The sequence below is a fragment of the Emys orbicularis genome, chromosome 3 (genome assembly GCF_028017835.1).
Source record: "Emys orbicularis isolate rEmyOrb1 chromosome 3, rEmyOrb1.hap1, whole genome shotgun sequence".
In the NCBI taxonomy this organism is placed as follows: Eukaryota; Metazoa; Chordata; order Testudines; family Emydidae; genus Emys; species Emys orbicularis.
The window spans coordinates 101,712,661-101,736,400 of NC_088685.1; the positions used below are offsets into that span (position 1 = coordinate 101,712,661).

Genomic DNA, 23,740 nt, shown 5'->3' on the forward strand with positions numbered 1-23,740 from the left:
GAGGTCAGCACTGCCAGGAGCGGGCACCCCAAGCCCCCTCCTGCACCCCAACCCCCTGCCCCAGGTCGGAACCCCCTTCCGCACCCAAACTCCCTCCCAGAGCCTGCAAACCCCAGTCCTGAGCCCCTTCCCACACTCCAAACCCTTCGACCCCAGCCCAGATCCCCCTCCTGCACCCCAAGCCCCTCAGCCCCAGCTGGAGCACTCACTTTCTCCCTGCACGTCAACTCCCTGCCCCATCCCAGAGCCCCCTCCCGCACCCCAAACCTGTCATTTCTGGCCCCAGCCCGGAGTCCACACCCACAGCCCAGAGTCCGTACCCCCTCCCACACTCTGAACCCCTCAGAGTGACCTCACGAGACCCCTATTCTTTCTGAATGCATTACTGGGATGCTTGAGATCAGCTGACATGTTTGTGCTAAGAATCTCAAGATTTGAATGTGTGGGAACTGGTTGGGGGGGGCTCCTCAGTGGAGGAGTTTTCCTTGGAATTTGCTGTCCTTATTGGTCCAGTATAATTGGGTTATTGACCTTTCAGAAGTGTTGCAAAGATCTTATACTTACTCATATGGGGTAAGGTTGAATGAAGTATATTGGTATGTTTTTGTTACGGTTAAAATTTATATTTTGAGTTGAATCCATCATAATTTATTTTGGATTTGTTAAATAATTCTGCATTTTTAGAGGGGGGAAAAACGTGTGTGCATGCCCAGACAACAATGATGAATGCATTTTTCAATCATTTTTTCCCCTCCAGGTGTGAGGCAGCTAGCCCACACATTCATCCCATTGGATGGTGTAAAGAACATAGAAGAACTCTCATCACCCCTCCAGGTTTGTACTACACTTCAACCCTACACAATTGAAAGAATTAAGGAAAATGTAGCTAGCAGCAGCATTGGCCAAGGCTCATAACACACATTATGACAACCCCATTGAAAGACTCTACTTATAATTAAGAATTGGTATTTGGAGGGGGCTGAAGTGGTCTTTTTACAGGCACTCGATATATTAAATTTAATGATGCATGCACAACTTTGATATCTTTCTGTGCTGTATTAATGAGACAGTTATCCATACAAGATATTCTCAGGAAAAAGCCTAGAGATGGTTGAAAAGTGAAATAGAATGAGACAAATAGCCTGGCTACCTCTTTACTACTTTTTCTCTCTGGTGTTCTCTTTTGCTTTGCTTTTTCTCTAGATTTTTTTCTCCTTGTTTCTTTGTGTGATAGGTTGAATTTATTCACAGGTTCCAAAGTCTTGGTGCTGAAAATTGTGAGAGATATTGCAATGACATGTAATATCTTTGGGGACTATATTGTATTCAATGTATAAAATGGTTTATGTATGATTGTATTCTACTCCAAGGGGAAGCATTACAGTAACTCCTACAGTAACTAAAAACAATGGCAAGTGATTAAGGTGGATCACCTGAGACTTAACTATCTAGAGAGTTACACCTCCTTCCCCACCCCCGCCCTGCTAGCAGTTTGCATACTGCTTCAAGCTGGGTTTTCCAGAGACTAAGAGACAAACAACGGACTTTTGGTATAAAAGAATGAGCTTGAATTTACACAAGGTCTTCCTTCTGATCCAGCAAACAGACAGACTTTCTGTCCAGTGGAGGGCAACCCATGTGGAAGGGTCTAACATCCAAATTTGGTTCACATGCAGATATTTGTCTAATGCAACAACTCTGTACACCTGGCATATATGCTGTTGCCATTTTTGTCACCGTTTCAGGTAACTGCACCCATATCTCCCTCCTACCCCTTTTGTGGTCCACTCCCGGAGTTCCCAGTCAGATCTCAAGTTTGCAGCCATCGCCTGTCACTGAATAGAGACCCTTGTCCCACTCCCTTCAACCAGGAGTTTTTAGGGCTGTACAGCTCCCCACTTTACACTGCCTAGAGGCCAGCACCTGTGCTTTGCTTTCTCTCCACGGGCTATAAACAGTGTATTGCAAGAAGTTACAAGTTACTGGTAATGCAGTATACAAATCCCACACTTGGCTGGAAGGGGTTAAAGGGCAGTACTGGGCCCAGATAGCACCAGCCCTGTAGAGCACGCTCCAGCTGGAGGAAGGGTGGAAAGGGGAGCAATCCAGCTCAGAAAGAGGGAGGCTGGGAAGGAGGACAGAGAGGTTACCCGAAAGGCTCCTGACAAGGGTGCCAGAGAAATCTCCACAAGGGACTAAGACTGTATGCTGAGCCCAGTTGGTTTTAAGGTTTGGTTGCCTTTTCTTTTGCTTGTCACCTTGTATTTCAACTGGAAGCTGGAGGGTAGCAGGGGGGAAAGAGAGAACAGCAGACAATAGGAAGTGATCCGGGGACGTAACTCAGAGGGCACCTTTGAGGGCCAAACACTGTTGACCCTCCTAGGGTCCTGGGTCGAAGCCTGGTGGAGTGGGTGGGCCTGGGCTCCCCTCACTGCCCACCTCACCACACCTCTGATTAAAAGAGGGTCTTGACTGCAAGACCTTCCCTCAGGGAGGTAGCACTATATGTGCTAACCACTGGGCCGCCTAACCCCACCGAGGACTTGGTGACATTACCACTGTTCTTTCTAAGCAAGCACATTTATTCTTAAGGTAAAAGCATTACAAGGAAAACATAAAAACAATAGAAGTTCCTATATGCATGCTAAAAGTTTACCATAGGTCACCCATCAGTCGTATGGGGCTCTAGTAGGTCAAAATCCTTCCAACCCTTCCACATGCCCCCTGGACAGAAAGTCCTGTCTGTTTGCTGGATCAGCAGGAAGACCTTTTATACCAAAAGTCCTTTCTTTGTCTACTAGTCTCTGGAAAATCCAGCTTGAACCAGTATGCAAACTACTCCAGGGGGAGGTAACTCTCTAAATAGTTTAGTCTCTGTGATTAACCTTAATCACTTGTCATTGTTTTTAGTTCCTTTAGGAGCTGTGGTAATCCTTCCCCTTGGAGTAGAATACAATCCTACATAAACCATTGTATACATTTAATACAATATAGTCCCCAAAGATATTGCATGTCATTGCAATATCTCTCACAATTTTCAGCACCAAGACTTCAGAACCTGTAAGTAAATTCAGTTTATCACACAAAAAGAAATAAGGAGGGGAAAAAATGTAGATAAAAGCAAAGCAAAAGAGAACTCCATAGAGAAAAGAAATAGAGAAGGAACCAAGTGATTTGTTTTATTGTGTTTTCCTTTTCAACCATCTCCAAATATCTTGATGGATAACTGTCTCATTAATACAGCACATAAAGATACTAAATTTGTGCATGCATCATTAACATTAATATATCAAGTACCTAAATCCTTTTGGAAAATGAGATTTCAGGCTCTTATATCAACTGAGATGAGCACAGCTATGCCAAAATACCTTTAAAAATCTGGGTCTTAGGCCTTGGCTACACTGGCGCTGTACAGCGCTGCAACTTGCTGCGCTCAGGGGTGTAAAAACGCCCCCCCCGAGCGCAGCGAGTACAGCGCTGTAAAGCGCCAGTGTAATCAGAGCCTGCAGCGCTGCACGCTCGCTCGCAGCACTGCAAGCTATTCCCCTTGGAGAGGTGGAGTACTTACAGTGGCGCGACTACACTCGCGCTTCACAGCGCTGCCGCGGCAGCGCTGGGAAGTCCTGAGTGTAGCCAAGGCCCTAGTGGATAAATGGGTGGATAGCCCTGTGTAATCAAGGGAACAAAAGTGGTAAGGACTCTCAGAAAGGGAGGAAACCAAGGTGAGAATGAGCATGCAATAGAGAGAGAGGGCATGCTTACTGAAAACAAGAAAGCAAGCATTTAGTTTGGGATATTATGTGTTGGATTAACTGGATTCCCCTCCATGCTGGAGATCATGAAGACTATTCTGTAGAAAGTAGCTTGAGCTATATCTTGTAAAAAGAAGTGCTGTTTAGCAAAGTTAATAAATTCCTTTAAGACAGGTCTCTAGTGCCTGTTGGTCTTCCAAATTTATGTAGGTAATTGTAGAATACTCAGTATAAAAATAACCATGAGAGAATCAATGGAAAAAACTTGGAGATTTCTTTCCTGTAGAACGTATGCCATTTAGAGTCAGTTATTCTGTCTGTTAAAGTAAAACTTAGACAACTATGGTGACTGTGTGTGGTTACTGCCCCTTTAAGGTCTGGAACAGTCTGTGTGCCAGAGTTTAAAAACAAATCTTGTCTTTTAGCAATAATTGCCACTGGTTAGAGTTCGTTTGGATACAGAACCCAAGAATGAAGTTAGCTGAATGTAGCTTGTAACCAAGGAAACCTCTGAGTGCTAGCTCGGTTCATTTTTTGTTGTTTGTTTGCTCTTATTCTGATCCAATTAAAGTCTGATCTAATGAAAGACTTATTGGATTTGGGGAAACAACAAGGTGATTGCCATGTCAGGAGTGAGGCAAGAGGTCTGTCTGAGAAGAAAAGAGGAAAATGATAATTTGTGGGAAAATTGACGAATCCACTCTGATGAAAAATATGTAGGATTTAATGCTATGTACGAATTTTATGTACAAAGGTCTCAGCAGTATTTCTATGCTGATGCCGTTGAAGAATCTCAATAAAAATTTCCATTCTTCATCTCTGTTTGGAAAGAGAGACATTTGTAGTCTTCAAAAACTTGTTCCTTTTAGGAGCTGAGAGGTATGAGGACTTGGCTGAATTATTTAAAAAGCAATATGTTCCCCAAACTAAATTCCTAGCTAAAAGGTCTGAGATTCACTTAAGAAACCAAAAGAAAAAGAAAATAGGAAAACCTATTTGATTTCGTGGCTTATCTTAGACAGCTGTCATTTTGGTTGGCATCTAAGAGAGGCTCTCAGGGATCATTGTGTGTTCAGAAACAGAAATCCAGAGTTGAGGGAGCCTGATGAATATTGTTCATAAAAATAGAACTCGACCTGGAAGGAGCCACAGATATAACATTAGTGTTTAACTGCACCAAGAGACACGTGTGGCAATTTCGGAGAGTACATTTACTTTCATGTCATATACAGGAAGGAAAGTTCAGCCCACACTTAGGAGGCCATCAGCAAGTTGGAGGAGGTCTATATTTTCGATGCTTGGGAACGTTGCAGGAATCAGAGCAGTGTTTCTTTAAATAAAATGAAATCAGGGAACTGTGGTGAGAGATATCCAGCGTGTTTTTCATGCATGCTGTAGGAGAGTTTCAGTGAAAGGAAGTCATTTTTGCAGAACATGAACTGCTGCACCAACTATGTGACTATGTAGGACCTCATTACAAATACCATGCTTTTCCCTGTGAAGATGGTTTGTGACTTACATATCTTTACTCAGAAAATTCAAGTTTTTGCTCCCCAATTCTCCCACCCCCGTGCACTGTTATTTCATAGATTTGTAGTGAGAAAATAGAAATTCCTTGTTTAGAAACCCTTTTTGAATGTCACTAATATGGTACCATTGCAAAAGCTTTTATGTAATTTGTTTAAAAACAAAAAATCTGTGTATGACTGAGAATAGTAAAATAAAAGGTATATTGGCCAATTCTGCATTCATTTGGTGTTGAAGATAGAGGATTTGAAGTTAAGGGAATAAGCTTTGCTGCCATGCAAGATAATGAAAGCACAGATCACAGGCATCTGTGGCCTGACAACATGGAAAACTGTAATTAGCCAGCTAGACTTACTTACCAAGCTCAGAAATATCCTACTGCTCAGCAGCCTGGGGAAGTCATGAAACATTTTGAGGCATCAAATTCTAGAGCACAAAGCTACTTACAGAACAACCTCAACGTGTACTGTAAAAGTCTAATCTGTCAATAAGTTAATTACAACCTATTATTTAGCAGCCTTCATAAAACACAAGATACTGGTGTAAATTCACTTCCATATCATGAGTCAACACTTAAATATTTAGTGCTTATACAACATCGGGGCAAGCCCTCCTTGTTCTTTAAAAGAAAACACTTTTTTGGTATAAGGCATATTAAACAGGACAATCTCAAGTCCATTTTCGTAGAATGACAGTCCTCCTCCCCCCCTCCCCCCCCATGATGTCTGTATCAGATATATCCTCAATTTAGAAAGTATTATAATAGTTTTGGTTAAAACAACTTCACTTAAAAATGCAAGTTGGTAGATGGTCACATGTATTTTAAACTGATACATGACTATCGGGTTCTGATTAGTATACCTCTACCCCGATATAACGCGACCCGATATAACACGAATTTGGATATAACGCGGTAAAGCAGTGCTCCGGGGGGGGCAGGGCTGCGCACTCCTGCGTATCAAAGCAAGTTCGATATAACGCGGTTTCACCTATAACGCGGTAAGATTTTTTCACTCCCGAGAACAGCGTTATATTGGGGTAGAGGTGTATTGGCACAGTAACCTTAAACCTGTAGAATACCGGATTAAGGGTGAAGCATTGTCTTGAATGCATAGAAGTGGATAGATTTCCAATTTTTGTTACTTATCTTCTCAAATCCAGAGCAGTTGTAGTTTATTTTTGTGCTGCTGGTTACTCAGTATTGTGTGTTGTGGGGTTTCTATTTCTTTCTTTGATTAATAGGGAGTATGTGTCATAGACATCTAGAATGTTCAGATAAGTGCTTCTTATTGTAGTTATGTTATATATTTAAAGAATAAATAAAGTATTATAACAAATATTTACTTGCCTTATTATGAATTCTCTAGATTAATGTGCTATAATGTATGTTACATCATAATTCTTATATGACATCATTAAACCTTGCTTTTATATTTTTTCTACTAGATTATCCACATGCCAAACATTTTTCTTGGGAAAAATATTTGGAAGAAACCAGTTCTTTACCTGCACCTGCAAGGGCTTTTAAAGTGGTGAGAGAATGTTTACATAGTGTTCATGCTTCCATTTTTTTTGTTTAATTAATTAGCTAATGTACAGTAGATATTTTATTTTTTTATGTGAGTTTTGAAATTACTGTGAGAAATCAGAAAAAATTTATCACTATAAATCCTGAGACTTTTGACTAATTTATATTAATAATACTTAGCTAGCTAATGAGTCCTCCCAGCCAGGGCTTTGGAGCTATGCTCCCACTCCACTCCAGCTCCAGGCAAAAACCTGCAGCTCCACTGCTCCGGAGCTGCTCCGCGCTCCAGCTCCGGGCTTCGCTCCAAAGCCCTGCTCCCAGCACACCTCGGAGAGAGGTGAGTGAGTAGTATTGTCCCCACTTTACAGGCACAAAAAGAAAAGTGGCTTATTCAAGAAAGCAGAAGGCATCATTATTGGAGCCAACATTAGAGATCAAATTCTTGGCTTCCTAGGCTGACCTGCCTGTTTTTGTGAGCTTCTGAGGTTCAAGTCCAACATTTTTGAATATTATCACGTTGCTAAGAAATTCATTAAACTAAAGCAGAAATGTGGTGCTATCCCAGAATTCCAGCCGTCTGCTGTAGTTCACTGAGGTTTGGTTACTGGCTTACAACACTTTTCACTACAAAACTTTATCAAGCATGGCCAAATCCTGAGTTTTCATCCAGAATAGCCAAGCCAAGTGATATGGTGCATGCATTTGTTGTGTGGAGGGGAGTCCTAACTCATGGCCGTGGGGTTGGTGACCATGAGAAGTTCCAGGTAGTAACACATCATCTAACCTCCCCCCTCCTCGTCCATCCCTGCCCTGCCGCCGCCTTTTTTGGAGGAGGGGGCAGAATAAGAGTGGATTCTGTAGTGCGGTTGTGGAAAGATGAGGCCCAGCATGGAGCAGGGGAGAGGTTTGGTTAGTGAGTATATCCTGCACTCACCCTGCAGCAGTGGCTCCTGTCTCGTGGGGCTGGCCTGGCTCTCCAGTTTGGGTGCTATGACCTAATGTTCATGGTTACAGCACCACTCACATTTGACGCATCCACCCTTCCATTTCCATCTATAGAGGGGCAGATGTGCCAAACCTGTGTGGCACTGTGACCACATGCACCACCTTACAATGCCCAGAGTGGACCCAGGCATGGGTGCCAAAAGGACTGCAAAAGTGGGGAGCCCAGGCCCTCCCCCCAGAGCCCTCGAGAGAACCCCCTCACAGCAATCCGACCCTCCTGGAGCCCCTGCCTTTTCACCTACCCCCAACAGTCTAACACTCTGCCTCCCCCCCCCCCTTACCTTACTCTCCCGCTGGCAAGCCCAAGGCCTTCAGGTAATGGGTCCTTTCTGCTTCCCAGACCCAGTTGATCCCCGCTACAGAGAGGGACTACCACTGGGGTTTTGGCAGCTGGTAGGTGAGGGCCTGGCTGCTGGCATTTACTATGACACAATGGGTCACAGCCAGCACGTGGCATAATGCAGAGCAGGACCTGGATGCCGGCCAGCTGGCCTGGGCCATAGCGTGCTCCCTCCAGCCAGGTTTTAAAAAGTAGGGTGCCCTGAATTCCCTGTTTAAAAAGTGGGGAGGGCTATGGACTTCTGGCCTCCACTGTCTCTAGCACCTATGGAGCCAGGGCAAGCCCCATGGGACACGAGGTACCACTTCAAGGTGGGCTCAGCACTGACTATTCAGATTCACAATTACCATGTGTGATGCTTCCTTGGGATACCCAGGGTTGTGAGGCACCTTGCTGTTACCTGCATGAAGAAGCCTTGTCTGTGCCTGCCAGGGGTCAGCTCCCCAACTCCACTTGCCACAGGCAACACAAGTACTCCCTTCTCAGACCACGCAGGCACTGCCGTCAGTTTTCAGTTTAGTGATCAATATTCTCCAAGCATGCCCCAGGAGCATGCATGCTGACGAGGGGGGCAAAAGGGACAATTGCCCAGGGGTCTGGGTGATTTAAAAGGGCCCGGGGCCCCCCAGCTGCTGCCGCCGCTACCACAAAGGCAGCTGGGGGCCCCCGGGCCCTTTTAAATTGCCCGGGCGGGCTGCAGGGCTCCTAGGTGTGTGCAGGGTGGTACCGGCGGTGGTGAAGGCAGCTGGGCGGGCATGTGGAAGCGCTGGTCATGCCTGAAGAGTGCCCACTGACTGTTCCACCCTGGGGCTCAGAACTGCTGTCAGCAGGCCTGCCCTGGAGAGTCCAGCAGTCCAGCCCCTGTTCCACTGGACACACTCAGAATTCACAGATGTGCTAGTCCCAACGATATAGTATGCATCAACTTGTCAGTTTTACCTCTGGATCACCACTCCACTTAACACAGTGCTTAGATATGTTTATAGTGAAAACAAGTTTAAGTTTATTTATCAAAGAATAGAGATTTGAGAAAAAGCAAGTAAGATTAATGTAAACAAAGGATTACATATAAAATAAAACCATAACACACAGTCTAGAGCCTAAACTTACCTAACAAGATGCCCTCTTGTCTAATAAGGAACTGGTTACCCAAAGTCCTCCTCACAGCATTTTTCAACCAGGATGGCTTTCATAAGACCAAGAATGCCAGAGCATCTCACTGAATCCCTTGATGTATTAGACCTGTCCTTTCTCCTTCTCCTGTAAACTGGGGCTCCCCAACCCCACCACTGTTCACCTCTTCCTGTTAATTTTCTTCTCCTGATGTCCCCACAAACACTTTGTTAGCATTTAACTCCGTATGCAGATAGACTTGCATTGTAAGTTACGCAATGGCAGGGAGATACATGTCTCCCACCACCTGTCTGGTGGAACCTGCCTTTAACTTTAAGAACATAATTTCTAATATATAAACGTGTCTCCTTACATGCTACCTGCACATCCATTTTTCAAAGATGATGTTGACCATCGTGACACAGGCTTTCAGTAGAGACTTTGTGACACTCTTTGATGAACTATTATATAAATACCAGACCCAGGGGATTCCTGTAACTCTTATGCATTCCTGTGCTATCTGTTAGTTGGCCTCCAGGGGCCCTTGCTTCACACTGTGACCTCTGTGGCAAACTTGTAAATGTAATCATAATTTAAAGTGCCATTTGATCTAGGATGAAAATGTATGAGTGTAAGGAGATACAATATGTAGAATTATTGTGCAATATGCTGTTGCATAGAGGTGGAAATGCTCTCAAAACATTTATAGAGTGCTTAGGGGAAACTTACAGCATTAGTGATGATTTTATTTACGTAGGAGGCTGAAGTGATGAGACTAAAATCCTAGAGAGGTAAATTATTTTTCTAGTCTAAGTTATTTTAATACAACCGTTTTTATGTTTTGGTTTGGTTTATTTTGGAGGGGAATGATTGCCCTTATATTTTATAACAGTTTTTTTACATTTCATTGAAATACCCATCATCTCTCATTGTAGAAACCATCTCATGGATTTCAGAAAAATATGAAACTTGAGGTAGTTGACAAGAGGAATCCAGTACTTATCAGAGTAGCAACTGTTGTAGATATTGATGACCACAGGATAAAAGTAAGTCAGTCTCTCTCTTTCTTTCTCTAAATTGGAGGTCCTGCTTAGAGCATGTTGACTGTTGTTTTGTAAAATAAATACTGCAGTTCCAATATGAAGGACCTTGCTAGTTTGCACAGGAAGATATGAATCACATCGATGCACTGCTAAACTGACTCTCATCCTCCTCACTGATTAATACACAAGTAATTTATTTGGAAGGGGTATCTCTATTATTTTTGTCGTCAGTGATGTGCTGAAATAGAAGCTAAGGAATAAAGGATGAGTGTGTTGGGAAATTGCATTGGGAATAGTTGAGATAAAAGTTGTTTTATAAAAGAATGTTGATGACTTAATAATACCCAATATCAAAAGATTGCTGTGATTTTTGTATTAGGGCTCATAAAATATTTGGAATAGATTAATGAAATCTTTCTCTATAATTTCCACCATGCAAAAGCCAAAGTGAGACAGGGCAAATCTAAAAAGAATGAATGAATACATAAATAAAGATTTCCTTGCTCCCTGTCAGGAGCTTCTGCGGTGTAGAAACTTATATTAATTCTGGACTTTTGATTGGATTAATTTCAAGTGACGTTTGCTAAAGGATTTGCTGTTTTTTTAGAAGACTTGCATGTCTGGGTTATTTTTTGCTTTGATTTATAAATCATTTTACGTATTGAGTCTTTTAACCATTAACTAGCATTTTCTGGAATGCTAGCTAAATGAATATGAAGGATATTTCTTTCTGCAGTGTGCAGAGAGGTATTATGCATACATGGTATTTCAAGCAGCAAATGCAATTGACATTTCATTTTGAATCCAAATTAACAAAGGGTGTGAAGTCATCAAAAGTAATATCTGCACACCTACACATTTTCTGCATAAACTACACATTTGTTTGGTCCTGTCAAAAAAATTCTCCAGTCTAATATATTAAAATGTCAATATTTGTGATCCTTGCAGTTTAATTAACTTTATATTGTATATTGAAATAGCCTTGTATGTACATTTTATAAATAAGATCATAAGAAATAAAGATCCGAGGACTTCATTAGTACACTAATTTAAGTAAGTTAGTTAGGGTTGCAGATCTTTGGTCCCAACCTGAAGAAAATCAGTGATTGTCTTCTACAGAATCATACAGTTCGGTCTCTCATGTGATTTAATTCCTTACCCTGAATAGTCAAATTTTACAAGAGCTGTAGATCCCTTTGTTTTGGGGGGTGGTGAAATTCATCCTTCTGCGGAGGCCCTTTACAAAGTCTATGTATTGTTTTAACTCCTGGTTAAAATAGGAATTTGATTGTTCTAAATGTTTAGAGCCCTTTTTGAGAGAGAGGACAGAATTTGGCCCTTAATTTAAAGTGTTAGTGTATATATATATATATATATATATAAACATTATAACTGTCTAAATGTACTCGTATGTTTTGAGCCTGACAGTGTAACACACACACACACAGACCCATTCTACTCCCACTGAAGTAGACAACAACTTCCTTTCCCTTCAGTGGAAAATGACTAATGCCCAAAATCTAGGGTATGTCTACACTACGGGATTAATCCGAATTTACAGAATTCGAATTTTGGAAACAGATTGTATAAAGTCGAATGTATGCGGCCACACTAAGCACATTAATTCGGCGGTGTGCGTCCATGTACCGGGGCTAGCGTCGATTTCCGGAGCGTTGCACTGTGGGTAGTTATCCCATAGCTATCCCATAGTTCCCGCAGTCTCCCCCGCCCATTGGAATTCTGGGTTAAGATCCCAGTGCCTAATGGGGCAAAAAACATTGTCGCAGGTGGTTGTGGGTACAGCCTCACCCCTCCCTCCATGAAAGCAACGGCAGACAACCATTTCGCGCCTTTTTTCCTGGGTGAACACTGCAGATTCCATACCACGGCAAGCATGGAGCCCGCTCGGCTCAAGACAGCAGTCATGAACATTGTAAACACCTCGCGCGTTCTTGTGCAGTTTATGCTGAACCAGGACCAGAAAAACGAGGCGAGGAGGAGGCGGCGACGGCAGTGCAGCGACAAGAGTGATGAGGACATGGACACAGAATTCTCTCAAACCGCGGGCCCCGGTGCTTTGGAGATCATGTTATTAATGGGGCAGGTTCTATCCGTGGAACGCCGATTCTGGGCCCGGGAAACAAGCACAGACTGGTGGGACCGCATAGTGTTGCAGGTGTGGGACGATTCCCAGTGGCTGCGAAACTTTCGCATGCGTAAGGGCACTTTCATGGAACTTTGTGACTTGCTGTCCCCTGCCCTGAAGCGCCAGAATACCAAGATGAGAGCAGCCCTCACAGTTGAGAAGCGAGTGGCGATAGCCCTGTGGAAGCTTGCAACGCCAGACAGCTACCGGTCAGTCGGGAATCAATTTGGAGTGGGCAAATCTACTGTGGGGGCTGCTGTGATGCAAGTAGCCAAAGCAATCACTGAGGTGCTGCTACGAAAGGTAGTGACTCTGGGAAATGTGCAGGTCATAGTGGATGGCTTTGCTGCAATGGGATTCCCTAACTGTGGTGGGTCGATAGATGGAACCCATATCCCTATCTTGGCACCGGAGCACCAGGGTACCCAGTACATAAACCGCATGGGGTACTTTTCAATGGTGCTGCAAGCACTTGTGGATCACAAGGGACGTTTCACCAACATCAACGTGGGCTGGCCGGGAAGGGTTCATGACGCTCGCGTCTTCAGGAACACTACTCTGTTTAAACGGCTGCAGCAAGGGACTTACTTCCCGGACCAGAAAATAACTGTTGGGGATGTTGAAATGCCAATAGTTATTCTTGGGGACCCAGCCTACCCCTTAATGCCATGGCTCATGAAGCCATACACAGGCAGCCTGGACAGGAGTCAGGAGCTGTTCAACTACAGGCTGAGCAAGTGCAGAATGGTGGTAGAACGTGCATTTGGCCGTTTAAAAGGTCGCTGGTGATCGTTACTGACTCGCTCAGACCTCAGCCAAACCAATATCCCCATTGTTATTGCTGCTTGCTGTGTGCTCCACAATCTCTGTGAAAGTAAGGGGGAGACCTTTATGGCGGGGTGGGAGGCTGAGGCAAATCACCTGGCTGCTGATTACGCGCAGCCAGACACCAGGGCGATTAGAAGAGCACACCAGGAAGCGCTGCGCCTCAGAGAAGCTTTGAAAACCAGTTTCATGACTGGCCAGGCTACAGTGTGAAATTTCTGTTTGTTTCTCCTTCATGAAAACCCGCCCCCTTTATTGACTCATTCTCTGTAAGGAACCCCAGCTTCCCCCTTCCCCCAGCTTGCTTTCAAAGGAAATAAAGTCACTATCGTTTAAAAATCATTTATTCTTTATTAATTGATTATAAAAAGAGGGTGAGAACCCGGGTGGGGTTTGGGAGGAGGATCGGCGGGAAGGAAAAGGCCACTAAAAAAAGGTTTAAAAAATGACAGCCTTTTGCTTGGACTGTCCACTGGGGTGGAATGGGAGGGTGTACGGAGCCTCCACCCCCCCCCCCCTGCGTTCTTACACGTCTGGGTGAGGAGGCTATGGAACATGGTGAGTGGGGAGGGGGGTTATACAGGGGCTGTAGCGGCACTCTGTTATCCTGCTGCCGTTCCTGAAGCTCCACCAGACGCCAGAGCATGTCTGTTTGCTCACGCAGCAGCCCCAGCGTTGCATCCTGTCTCCTCTGATCTTCCTGCCGCCACCTCTCATCTCGAGCGTCCCTCATGTCCTCACGTTGGTCCCTCCTGTCCTCACGTTCACTGGCATCTTTCCTATACTTTGCAACCGTGTCCTTCCACTCATTCAGATGAGCTCTTTCACTGTGGGTGGATTCCATGATTTCTGCGAACATCTCGTCTCGCGTCTTCTTTTTCCGACGCCTTATCTGAGATAGCCTTCGGGACGGAGGAGGGAGGCTTGAAAAACTTGCAGCTGCTGGAGGGAGGGAAAAAAGGAGAGAATTTTTTAAAAAGATACATTTTACAGAACAATGCTTATACTCTTTCACGGTGACCAACACTATTCACATTACATAGCACATTGATTTCTGTGCAAGGTCGCATTTTGCCTCTTAATATTGAGTGCCTGTGGCTTTGCTGCTAGAGATCACAGACGCAGGTCCGGGCAACAGAATTCGGCTTGCATGCGGCCATGGTAAGCCATTGTCTTTCGGCTTCTGCGCCCTCCTTTCCCACATACCAAGCAAAGCCCGTTGAGTGCTGCGGTTTTCCTGTTAACCTTCAGCAGCAGAAAACAAACTAACCCCCTCCCATCCAATTCTCTGGATGATCGCTTTATCCCTCCCCCCACCGCGTGGCTGGTATCAGGGAAGATCCCTGCAGGAACCAAACTAACACCCCCCCACCCCGCCATGAATTCTCTGGGATGATCGCTTTACCCCTCCCCCCACCACGTGGCTGGTATCAGGGAAGATCCCTGCTAGCCAAACGCGAAAAGCTCAGGGTCAATTTCTCTCCCCCCCTGCGCTTGGCTAACTGCAGGGAAGGATTTCTTTTCAGCCACAGGCAAACAGCCCAGTAGGAACGGCCACCTCTGTCCCCTTAATTAAATTCCCGTATTTCAACCAGGTTACCATGAGCGATATCGCTCTCCTGAGGATTACACAGCGAGATAAAGAACGGATGTTGCTTGAATGCCAGCAAACACCGGGACCATACGCTGCCAGGCTTTGTCATGCAATGATACCAGATTACTTGCTACTAGCATGGCGTGGTCAAGTGTCCTACCATGGAGGACGGAATAAGGCTGCACTGCCTAGAAACCTTGTGGAAAGGCTTTTGGAGTACCTCCAGGAGAGCTTCATGGAGATGTCCCTGGAGGATTTCCGCTCCATCCCCAGACACATTAACAGACTTTTCCAGTAGCTGTACTGGCCGCGAACGCATCCCAAGTCCTCAGGGCATAGTAATCATTAAAAAATGCTTGCTTTTAAAACAAATTTTATGTTTTAAAAGGTAAACTCACCTGAGGTCCCTTCCATGGGGTCATGGTCTTGGATCCTGGCTTGGGAGGGTACTTCAGTCAGGCTGAGTAAAAGATCCTGGCTGTTGGGGAGAACGGAGTGCTGTGTGCTCTCCGCAAGCTGCTCCTCCTCCTCCTCCTCCTCCTCCTCTTCCCCGTCCGCAGAATCCTCAGGTGTAGCTGATGAGATTACCCCCGCCTCGGAATCCGCGGTCAGAGGTGGGGTAGTGGTGGCGGCCCCCCCTAGAACTGCATGCAGCTCGGCGTAGAAGCGGCATGTCCACGGCTCTGACCTGGAGCGACCGTTTGCCTCCTTTGTTTTTTGATAGGCTTGTCTGAGCTCCTTGACTTTCACGCGGCACTGATCTGAGTCCCTATTGTGGCCTCTCTCCATCATGCCCTTGGAGATTTTTTCAAAAGTTTTGGCATTTCGTCTTTTCGAACAAAGTTCTGCTAGCACTGAATCCTCTCCCCATATAGCGATCAGATCCAGTACCTCCCGTACGGTCCATGCTGGTGCTCTTTTTCGATTATCGGCCTGCATGGTTACCTGTGCTGATGAGCTATCTGTGGTCACCTGTGCTCTCCACGCTGGGCAAACAGGAAATAAAATTCAAATGTTCGCGGGGCTTTTCCTGTCTACCTGGCCAGTGCATCCGAGTTCAGATTGCTGTCCAGAGCGGTCACAATGGTGCACTGTGGGATAGCTCCCGGAGGCCAATACCATCGAATTGTGGCCACACTAACCCTAATTCAAAATGACAATATCGATTTTTGCGCTACTCCGCTCGTCGGGGAGGAGTACAGAAATCGATTTTAAGAGCCCTTTATTTCGAAAGAAATGGCTTCGTTGTGTGGACGTGTGCAGGGTTAATTCGATTTAACGCTGCTAAATCCGAATTAAAGTCATAGTGTAGACCAGGTCCTAGTTTATACTGCTGTATAATTTCTACAGTTTTCTCATGTTATTTCTCTAAAAAAGCTGACATTATAACGCCTAACATTTTGAAAGATTGTTGAGGTAAAATGACTTTATAGAGAATTTTTCTGATGGTTTTTGTTTTCCTTTTAGGTGCACTTTGATGGCTGGGATAGTATTTATGATTATTGGACTGATGCAGATAGCCCTGATATCCATCCCGCAGGCTGGTGTGCAAAAACTGGACACCCACTTCAGCCTCCTCTTAGTAAGAGAAATCATAAGCTGGTATAATTTTAAAATTATGATAAGGGGCATGTGTAATTTGTGTAGTGCTTCCTCTGTGACACAGTTCATAGGAAGGCAGCAGTTTGTATATACAATATAAAATAAGTAGATGTGACGTTTATAACAAAACACATAATTTGAGATTTGGCATAATTAATTGGTTTTTGACTTCACTGATCTTGTAAATGAAATTTAACAATTATGCATAAGAATTACACTCGTATGCTAGAGGAATTCTAACAACCTGTGGGGAATTCCTGACCTTACTGAAATCAGTGGCAAAACTGTCATTGACTTTAGTTGGGCCAGGATTTTGCCCCTGCGTCCTCTTTCCACATATTGGAATATTAACTTGTTTTCCAGGCCCAACACGGTGCAGACTTTTTGAAAAGGCACTTGATTAAAATGTGGTGCCAGATGCTCAAAGTAGGCTCAGTCCCTTTCGTGCTCCAGGCCCTGAAAGGAGGCTTGAAGCTGCCAGTTTGAAGGGGATTCCACCAGACACACAGAGCAGACATAGTCTGTGAGCTCCTGCACAAAATGGATGTGGTCTGAGGATGAATCAAGGTTGTGTAGTGAAGGAGGCTGTATAGGACCTTTTTTTCACTTGTTGTGGAAGTTGGAAGGCGTCTAATGAATGAGGCATAGGATTGCCAGGAAGAGAGAGGCCAGTCTCATGGCGTAGTCAGTTCAATGCTGCCCTGGAGAATTGGATTCTATCCCTGTCTGTGCCACAGAGTTTCTATGTGATGCTAGTCAAGTCACTTAATCCAAGCTTCTTATGTGTGTGTTCCTCATTTTCTAGATGACTGACTTGAGACTCTGGGGTCTGATTTGCAGAAGTGCTGAGCACTCACAGCTGCTACTGAAATCAATAATAGAGAATGCTAAGTAAGCAGAAAAATCAGGTCCTAGATGTCTTAGATTGGGCACCCAGAATTAGTGGATACTTTTGATCTAATTTCTCTGCCCTTCAGCTCCCGCTCTGTAAAGTGGGAATGATAATATTCCCTCATTTCACAGGGATTTTGTGAAAATATATCCATTAATGTTTATGAAGCTCTCAGATACTTGTTCGCTTCCAGCATGCCTCGTCTTATTACAATCCTTTTTTAATCTTAGTAGTAGTTTTTAGTTGTTGGTTAGTTAGATTTTAGTTTTAGTGAGAGGAGTGCCTCTTTTCCTTTCTTCTCCTATCAGGGAGACTTGCCTCCTTAGGAGGGTATGTCCAGCTCCCCAGGCTTCAACTATTGCCTCACTTGCTGGGAGGCTTGGATTGATGACCATTCCAACTGCATTCACTGCTGTGGAGAATCACACATTCTGCAGAAGTGTAACTTCTGCTTATCCCAGAAATCTAGGGCCAGCAAGAACCAGGAGATCAAACTGAGGCTTCGGATGATGGAGCGCTCCCTTCGCCCCACATTGGAACCAGATCAGGGAGACCCCCTCCCATACACCAGTCTCTGGGAAGGTCTAGTATCCTTTTTGACCTTGGCTCATTACTCCCCCAAGAAGGGAGAGGCCTCGGAGACCTTCAGAGGCCCCAAGAAGAGGGGCTGTGACTCGCCCCATAAGGAGTCTGCTCCAAGAGACCTCAGTCTCCTAAGTCAGCGGTCATGGAATCGTCAACTTCTAGACCTGGTACGATGGAAGCTGCAGGTTCCTCTGGTACTGCTAGGGCTGGAAAACCAAGAAGCTCCTGCAAGAGCAAACATGGCTCTGAGGCGAGCCTCAGTACTGACTGGGGATGACAAGGAGAAACATTCTGCCAGATAAGATGCATCTCTTCCACCAGTCTCTCCCATGGAGGGTTCTAAACCATTGGTACTGTTGGCTTCCAGAGAGACTATCGCGTCGGTACTGGTGCCCCATTCGGTGCCTCAGGAATTTTGATTCTTGAAGGACTTAGCTTTAGCAGAGGAACCGCAGTCCTCACAGATCATGGGCACCAAGGATCCCGCATACCAAGACTAATTTGGTCCCCAGACTCCCATTTATCATTGGCACCAACCAGTTCACCACCATTTTCAGTTGGGGCTCCTCCACTGCTCTGAGGAGGATGACAAAGGGGACTTTCACTCAGTCCATTCAGTCTCATCAGTCTCTGCACAGGGTTCCCCCACCCATCCTTAAACAAACCCTTTCTACGTGGGTCATAGACTCAGGGAAGAGTCCAGTGCAAGTCATCACAAGTGGTGGGATCAACCCTGGATGCCACCACCTCTGCCGTATAAACACCCGCAATGATCATACTGGGACCCTGGGCTGCTTACTGTCAGCAGTTTTCTAGGGCTCTGGGCCTAGCCCACTGGGATGAGAGGGAAGTTCAGTTTCTGTCACCTCAGACCATTCCCCAGCAGAAGGAGATGTTTGAGGAATAAGAGGCTAGGGAGGATGAGGAGGCTACTCTTCAATCCACTATCTTCTCATCATCGCCTGATGAAGTAGTGATGCCCCCTCCATCATCTGTGGCTGATGACTTTAAGCAGCTCCAAGACCTCAACAAGTGTGTGTCGGACTCAAGGTGGTCAAGGAATTGCAAAATAAGTTATTGGTAGGCCCTACCAAATTCATGGTCCATTTTGGTAAATTTCACTGTTATAGGGTTTAAAAAATCTTAAATTTCACGGTGATGTAACCATTGGGGTCCTGACCCAAAAGGGGATCATGGGGGAGGGTTGCAAGGCTATTGTAGGGGGGTTGCAGTATTGCCATCTTTACTTCTGTGCTGATGCTGGTAGAAGCAATGTGGTAGAGAAGGAACTGAGGGCGATTCACTCATGCAGCCCTATAGCTTATGTAGCCTTGGTATAGGGCATGAGGGTGCGTAGGGTGCATGCCCAGGCCAAACAGATGCTGCTAATGAAAGTCTCCTGTCAGCACATGGGGTTCATGCACACCTGAAGTGGAGCACCCATAGGGACACATCTCAAAGAACTATGGTTGCTGCACAGGGTGAGTGACCTTTCCATCCTCTTCTGTATAAATACATTTTTGTCTTCTCAATAGAGAAGATATTTGAGGGACTGATTTTCATTTTTCCTTTCACCTTTTTTCCCCATATCTACATTTAACTTTCCCCAGTTTTAGATATTGCCAAAGTGGGCTAATCTCTTTGCTTGTGTAAATGGGCAAAATTCCATTGAAATGAATAGAACCATGCCCATTTACACCCGCAGAGAATTTGGCCCTTTGGCTCTGACCCTCAGCTGGCTCGGTGTAGGTGCAGGATTCCTTTCTCTTTTATAGACATACAAATAATGGAATATAGGAATTGCCATACTGGATCAACACCGATTTCAGAGTGGTAGCCGTGTTAGTCTGTATCAGCAAAAAGAACGAGGAGTACTTGTGGCACCTTAGAGACTAACAAATTTATTTGAGCATAAGCTTTCGTTGGCTAAAGCCCACTTCATCAGATGCATGCAGTGGAAAATACAGTAGGAAGATATATATACACAGAGGACATGAAACAAATGGGTGTTGCCATACTAACTATAAACGAGGGTAATCAGTTAAGGTGGGCTATTATCAGCAGGAGGAAAAAAAACCTTTGTAGTAATAATCAGGATGGCCCATTTCCAACAGTTGACAAGAAGGTGTGAGTAACAGTAGGGGGGGAAAATTAGCATGGGGAAATAGGTTTTACTTTGTGTAATGACCCATCCACTCCCAGTCTTTCTTCAAGCCTAATTTAATGGTGTCAAGTTTGCAAATTAATTCCAATTCTGCAGTTTCTCGGAGTCTGTGTATGAAGATTTTTGTTGGAGTATTGCGACTTTGAGGTCTGTAATCGAGTGGCCAGAGAGGTTGAAGTGTTCTCCGACTGGTTTTTGAATGTTATAATTTTTGACGTCTGATTTGTGTCCATGTATTCTTTTGCATAGAGACTGTCCGGTTTGGCCAATGTACATGGCAGAGGGGCATTGCTGGCACATGATGGCATATATCACATTGGTAGATGTGCAGGTGAACGAGCCTGATAGTGTGGCTGATGTGCTTAGGTCCTGTGATGGTGTCCCCTGAATAGATATGTGGACAGAGTTGGCAACGGGCTTTGTTGCAAGGATAGGTTCCTGTTCATGAATGGTCCATCAGGTATAGTACCCTATCTCTGATAGTGGCTAGTCCCACTATACAGTCAAGCAATGATTGGTTTTTGTTTGTTTTTAAATCATAAATTCATATCCAAACCCCAAATTTCTAAATTTCATCTGGTTCCAAATTTATCTGAAATTTACCTCTGCTCTAGCTAGCAGTAGAATCATTTCCCAAGAAATAAAGAAATGCCAGTTTGGTCATTTGAAATGTGTGCAACTGCTGCAGTAAATCAGAGACATGGTTTTTGTTTTATTTTTTAAACTGCTAAATCTCTAATTATTGACACTGAGTTTACCACCAGTTTCAAGCTCACCATGGCCAATTGTAGAGCATGAACACTTTGGTTATTAGAGCAGTGACTTGTAAGTATCTATTTAATGAAAGATGTGAGAGTAATTGAAGTGACAATTTAAGGGCTATTTTCTTCAGTCTTTGGGCTTATTGTTTTCTTTATTGGATTGCTTCATTATGTTAATGAGTATTTGGGATTGAACAGAATAGAATTAGATTTTATATTTGCCTTTCATACTCAGGGCATTTCAACATGCTTTACAAAATAATGAACTAAAGAGTGGCAGCAGGCAGTGACTTTAAAGGCAAATATAGCAGCCATTTTCTACTCATCAACCACTCACATGTGGCCTTGGGCATTAGAAAGATTGTTTTGCTTGTTATTATTGTCCCAAGGCATCTTCTCAGGCCTTCAATTTTCCTGTTCTACTCCCAGTCCTTGCCCCAGATTTGCATGATTAGTTTTGGCTCCATCTGGAACTCATCAATATTGCTCATGACTAAACTGAATAAATAGGTGGCGGCCCAAAGAGATTGTTAAATAATGTAGTCTGAACTGTATCTCATAGGACATTAAACCTCATCCATTTACCCCTATTAAGACGAGTAATTTGTGTTTGACTAAAGCATATCTTACAGAAAAGGCATCTAATCTTGATTTGAGTACTCCAAAAGATGGAGAATATACCACTTTCCTTGGTAGTTTGTTCCAGTGATTAATCACCCTCTCTGTTGAAAATGAATGCCTAATTTCTAGTTTGAATTTCTCTGGCCTCAGCTCCCAACCATTGGTTCTTATATGTTTTTCTGTGCTAAATTAAAGAGCCCTTTATTCCTGGGATTTTGTCCCTGTGAAGGTACTTAGCCACTCTACAGGCTTCTTTTTGATAAATAAAACAGATTGAGTTCTTTACATTTTTCACAATAAGGCATTTTGTCCAATCCTTGAATAATTTTTGTCTCTCTTTTCTGCACGATCTCCAGTTTTTCAACATTCTTTTTAAAATGCGGGCATCAGAACTGTACACAGTATTCCAGTATCGGTCTCACCAAAGCCATATACAGATCCAAAATCACCTTCTTACTCCTAATCACTACTCCCCTGTTTCTACATCCAAGGATCACATGAGCTCTTCTTGACATAGTATCTCACTGGGAGCTTATGTTGAATTGCTTACATAAGAACATAAGAATGGTCATCCTGAGTCAGACCAATGGTCCATGTAGCCCAGTATCCTGTCTTCTGACAGTGGTTGGTGCCAGATGCTTCAGAGGGACTGAACAGAACATGGCAATTTATCAATTAGTCCAGTCCCAGCTTCTAGCAGTCACAGGTTTAGGGACACCTAGAGCATGGGGTTGCAACCCTGACCATCTTGGCTAATAGCCATTGGTGGACCTATCCTCCATGAACTTATCTAATTCTTTTTTGAACCCAGTGATACTTTTGGCCTTCACAACTTCGCCTGGTAGTGAGTTCTGTAGGTTGACTGTGCATTGAGTGTAGTATTTCTTTGTTTGTTTTAAACCTACCACCTATTAATTTCATTGGGTGACCCCTAATTCTGGTATTATGTGAAAGGGTAAATAACACTTCCTAATTCATTTTCTCTACACCATTCATTATTTTATAGACCTCTGTCATATCCTCCTCTTAGTCATCTGTTTTCTAAAATGAACAGTCTCAATCTTATTAATCTCTCCTCATATTGAAGCTGTTCCATATCCCTAATAATTTGTGTTGTCCTTCTCTGTACTTTTTCAATTTCTAATATTTTTTTTGAGTGGCGGTGACAAGAACTGCACACAGTATTCAAGGTTTGGGCGTAACATGGATTTATGTAGTGGCATTATGATATTTTCTGTCGTCTTATCTCTCCATTTCCTAATGGTTCCTAACATTGTTAGATTTTTTGACTGCCCGTTGCACATTGAGCAGATGTTTTCAGAGAACTATCCACGATGACTCCAAGTGGCAACAGCTAATTTAGACCCCATCGTTGTGTGTGTATAGTTGGGATTATGTTTTCCAACGTTCATTACTTTTCATTTATTAACATTGAACTTCATCTTTCATTTTCTTGCCCAATCACCCAGTTTTGTGAGAGATGCCTTTGTAACTCTTCTCAGTCTGCTTTGGACTTAACTATCTTGATAATTTAGTATTGCCTGCAAACTTTGCTACCTCATTGTTTACCCCTTTTTCAGATCATTTATGAATATGTTGAATGGCATTGGTCCCAGTACAGATCCTCGGGGGACCCCATCATTTACCTCTCTCCACTGTAAAAACTAATCATTTATTCTTGCCCATTGTTTTTCCTATCTTTTACCAGTTACTGATTTGTGAGAGGATCTTCTCTCTTATCCCATGACTGCTTTCTTTGCTTAAGAGCTTTTGGTGAGGGACCTTGTCAAAGGCTTTCTGAAAGTCCAATACGCTATATGCACTGGATCACCCTTGTCCACATGTTTGTGGACCCCCACCTCAAAGAGGCATGGTGAGACATGATTTCCCTTTACAAAAGCCATGTTGACACTTCTCCAACATTTTGTTTTCATCTGTGTCTAATAATTCTGTTCGTTACTATATTTTCAACTAATTTATCTGATACTGAAGTTACACTTATTGGCCTGTAATTGCCAGGATTGCCTCTGGAGCCTTTTTTAAAATCTGCATTATATTAGCTATCCTCCAGTCATGTGGTACAGAGAATGATTTAAGCATTAGGTTACATACTGCAGTTAGTGGTTCAGCAATTTCATATTTGAGTTCCTTCAGAATTCTTGGGTGAATACCATCTGCTGGTGGTGACTTATTACTGTTTAATTTATCATTGTTTCCAAAATCACCTCTATTGACACCTCAA

General features: G+C 43.8%; 1 protein-coding gene across 1 annotated transcript in view; it reads left to right on the forward strand.

The window, feature by feature from the left end:
* L3MBTL3 (L3MBTL histone methyl-lysine binding protein 3) overlaps positions 1-23,740 on the forward strand; it is a 159,877-nt gene that overhangs the window by 82,876 nt on the left and 53,261 nt on the right. The window contains exons 11-14 of the mRNA XM_065400933.1: positions 758-834; positions 6,726-6,811; positions 10,201-10,311; positions 16,341-16,455. Coding sequence (XP_065257005.1) covers positions 758-834; positions 6,726-6,811; positions 10,201-10,311; positions 16,341-16,455 — 389 coding nt within the window. The remainder of the gene's footprint in view (positions 1-757; positions 835-6,725; positions 6,812-10,200; positions 10,312-16,340; positions 16,456-23,740) is intronic.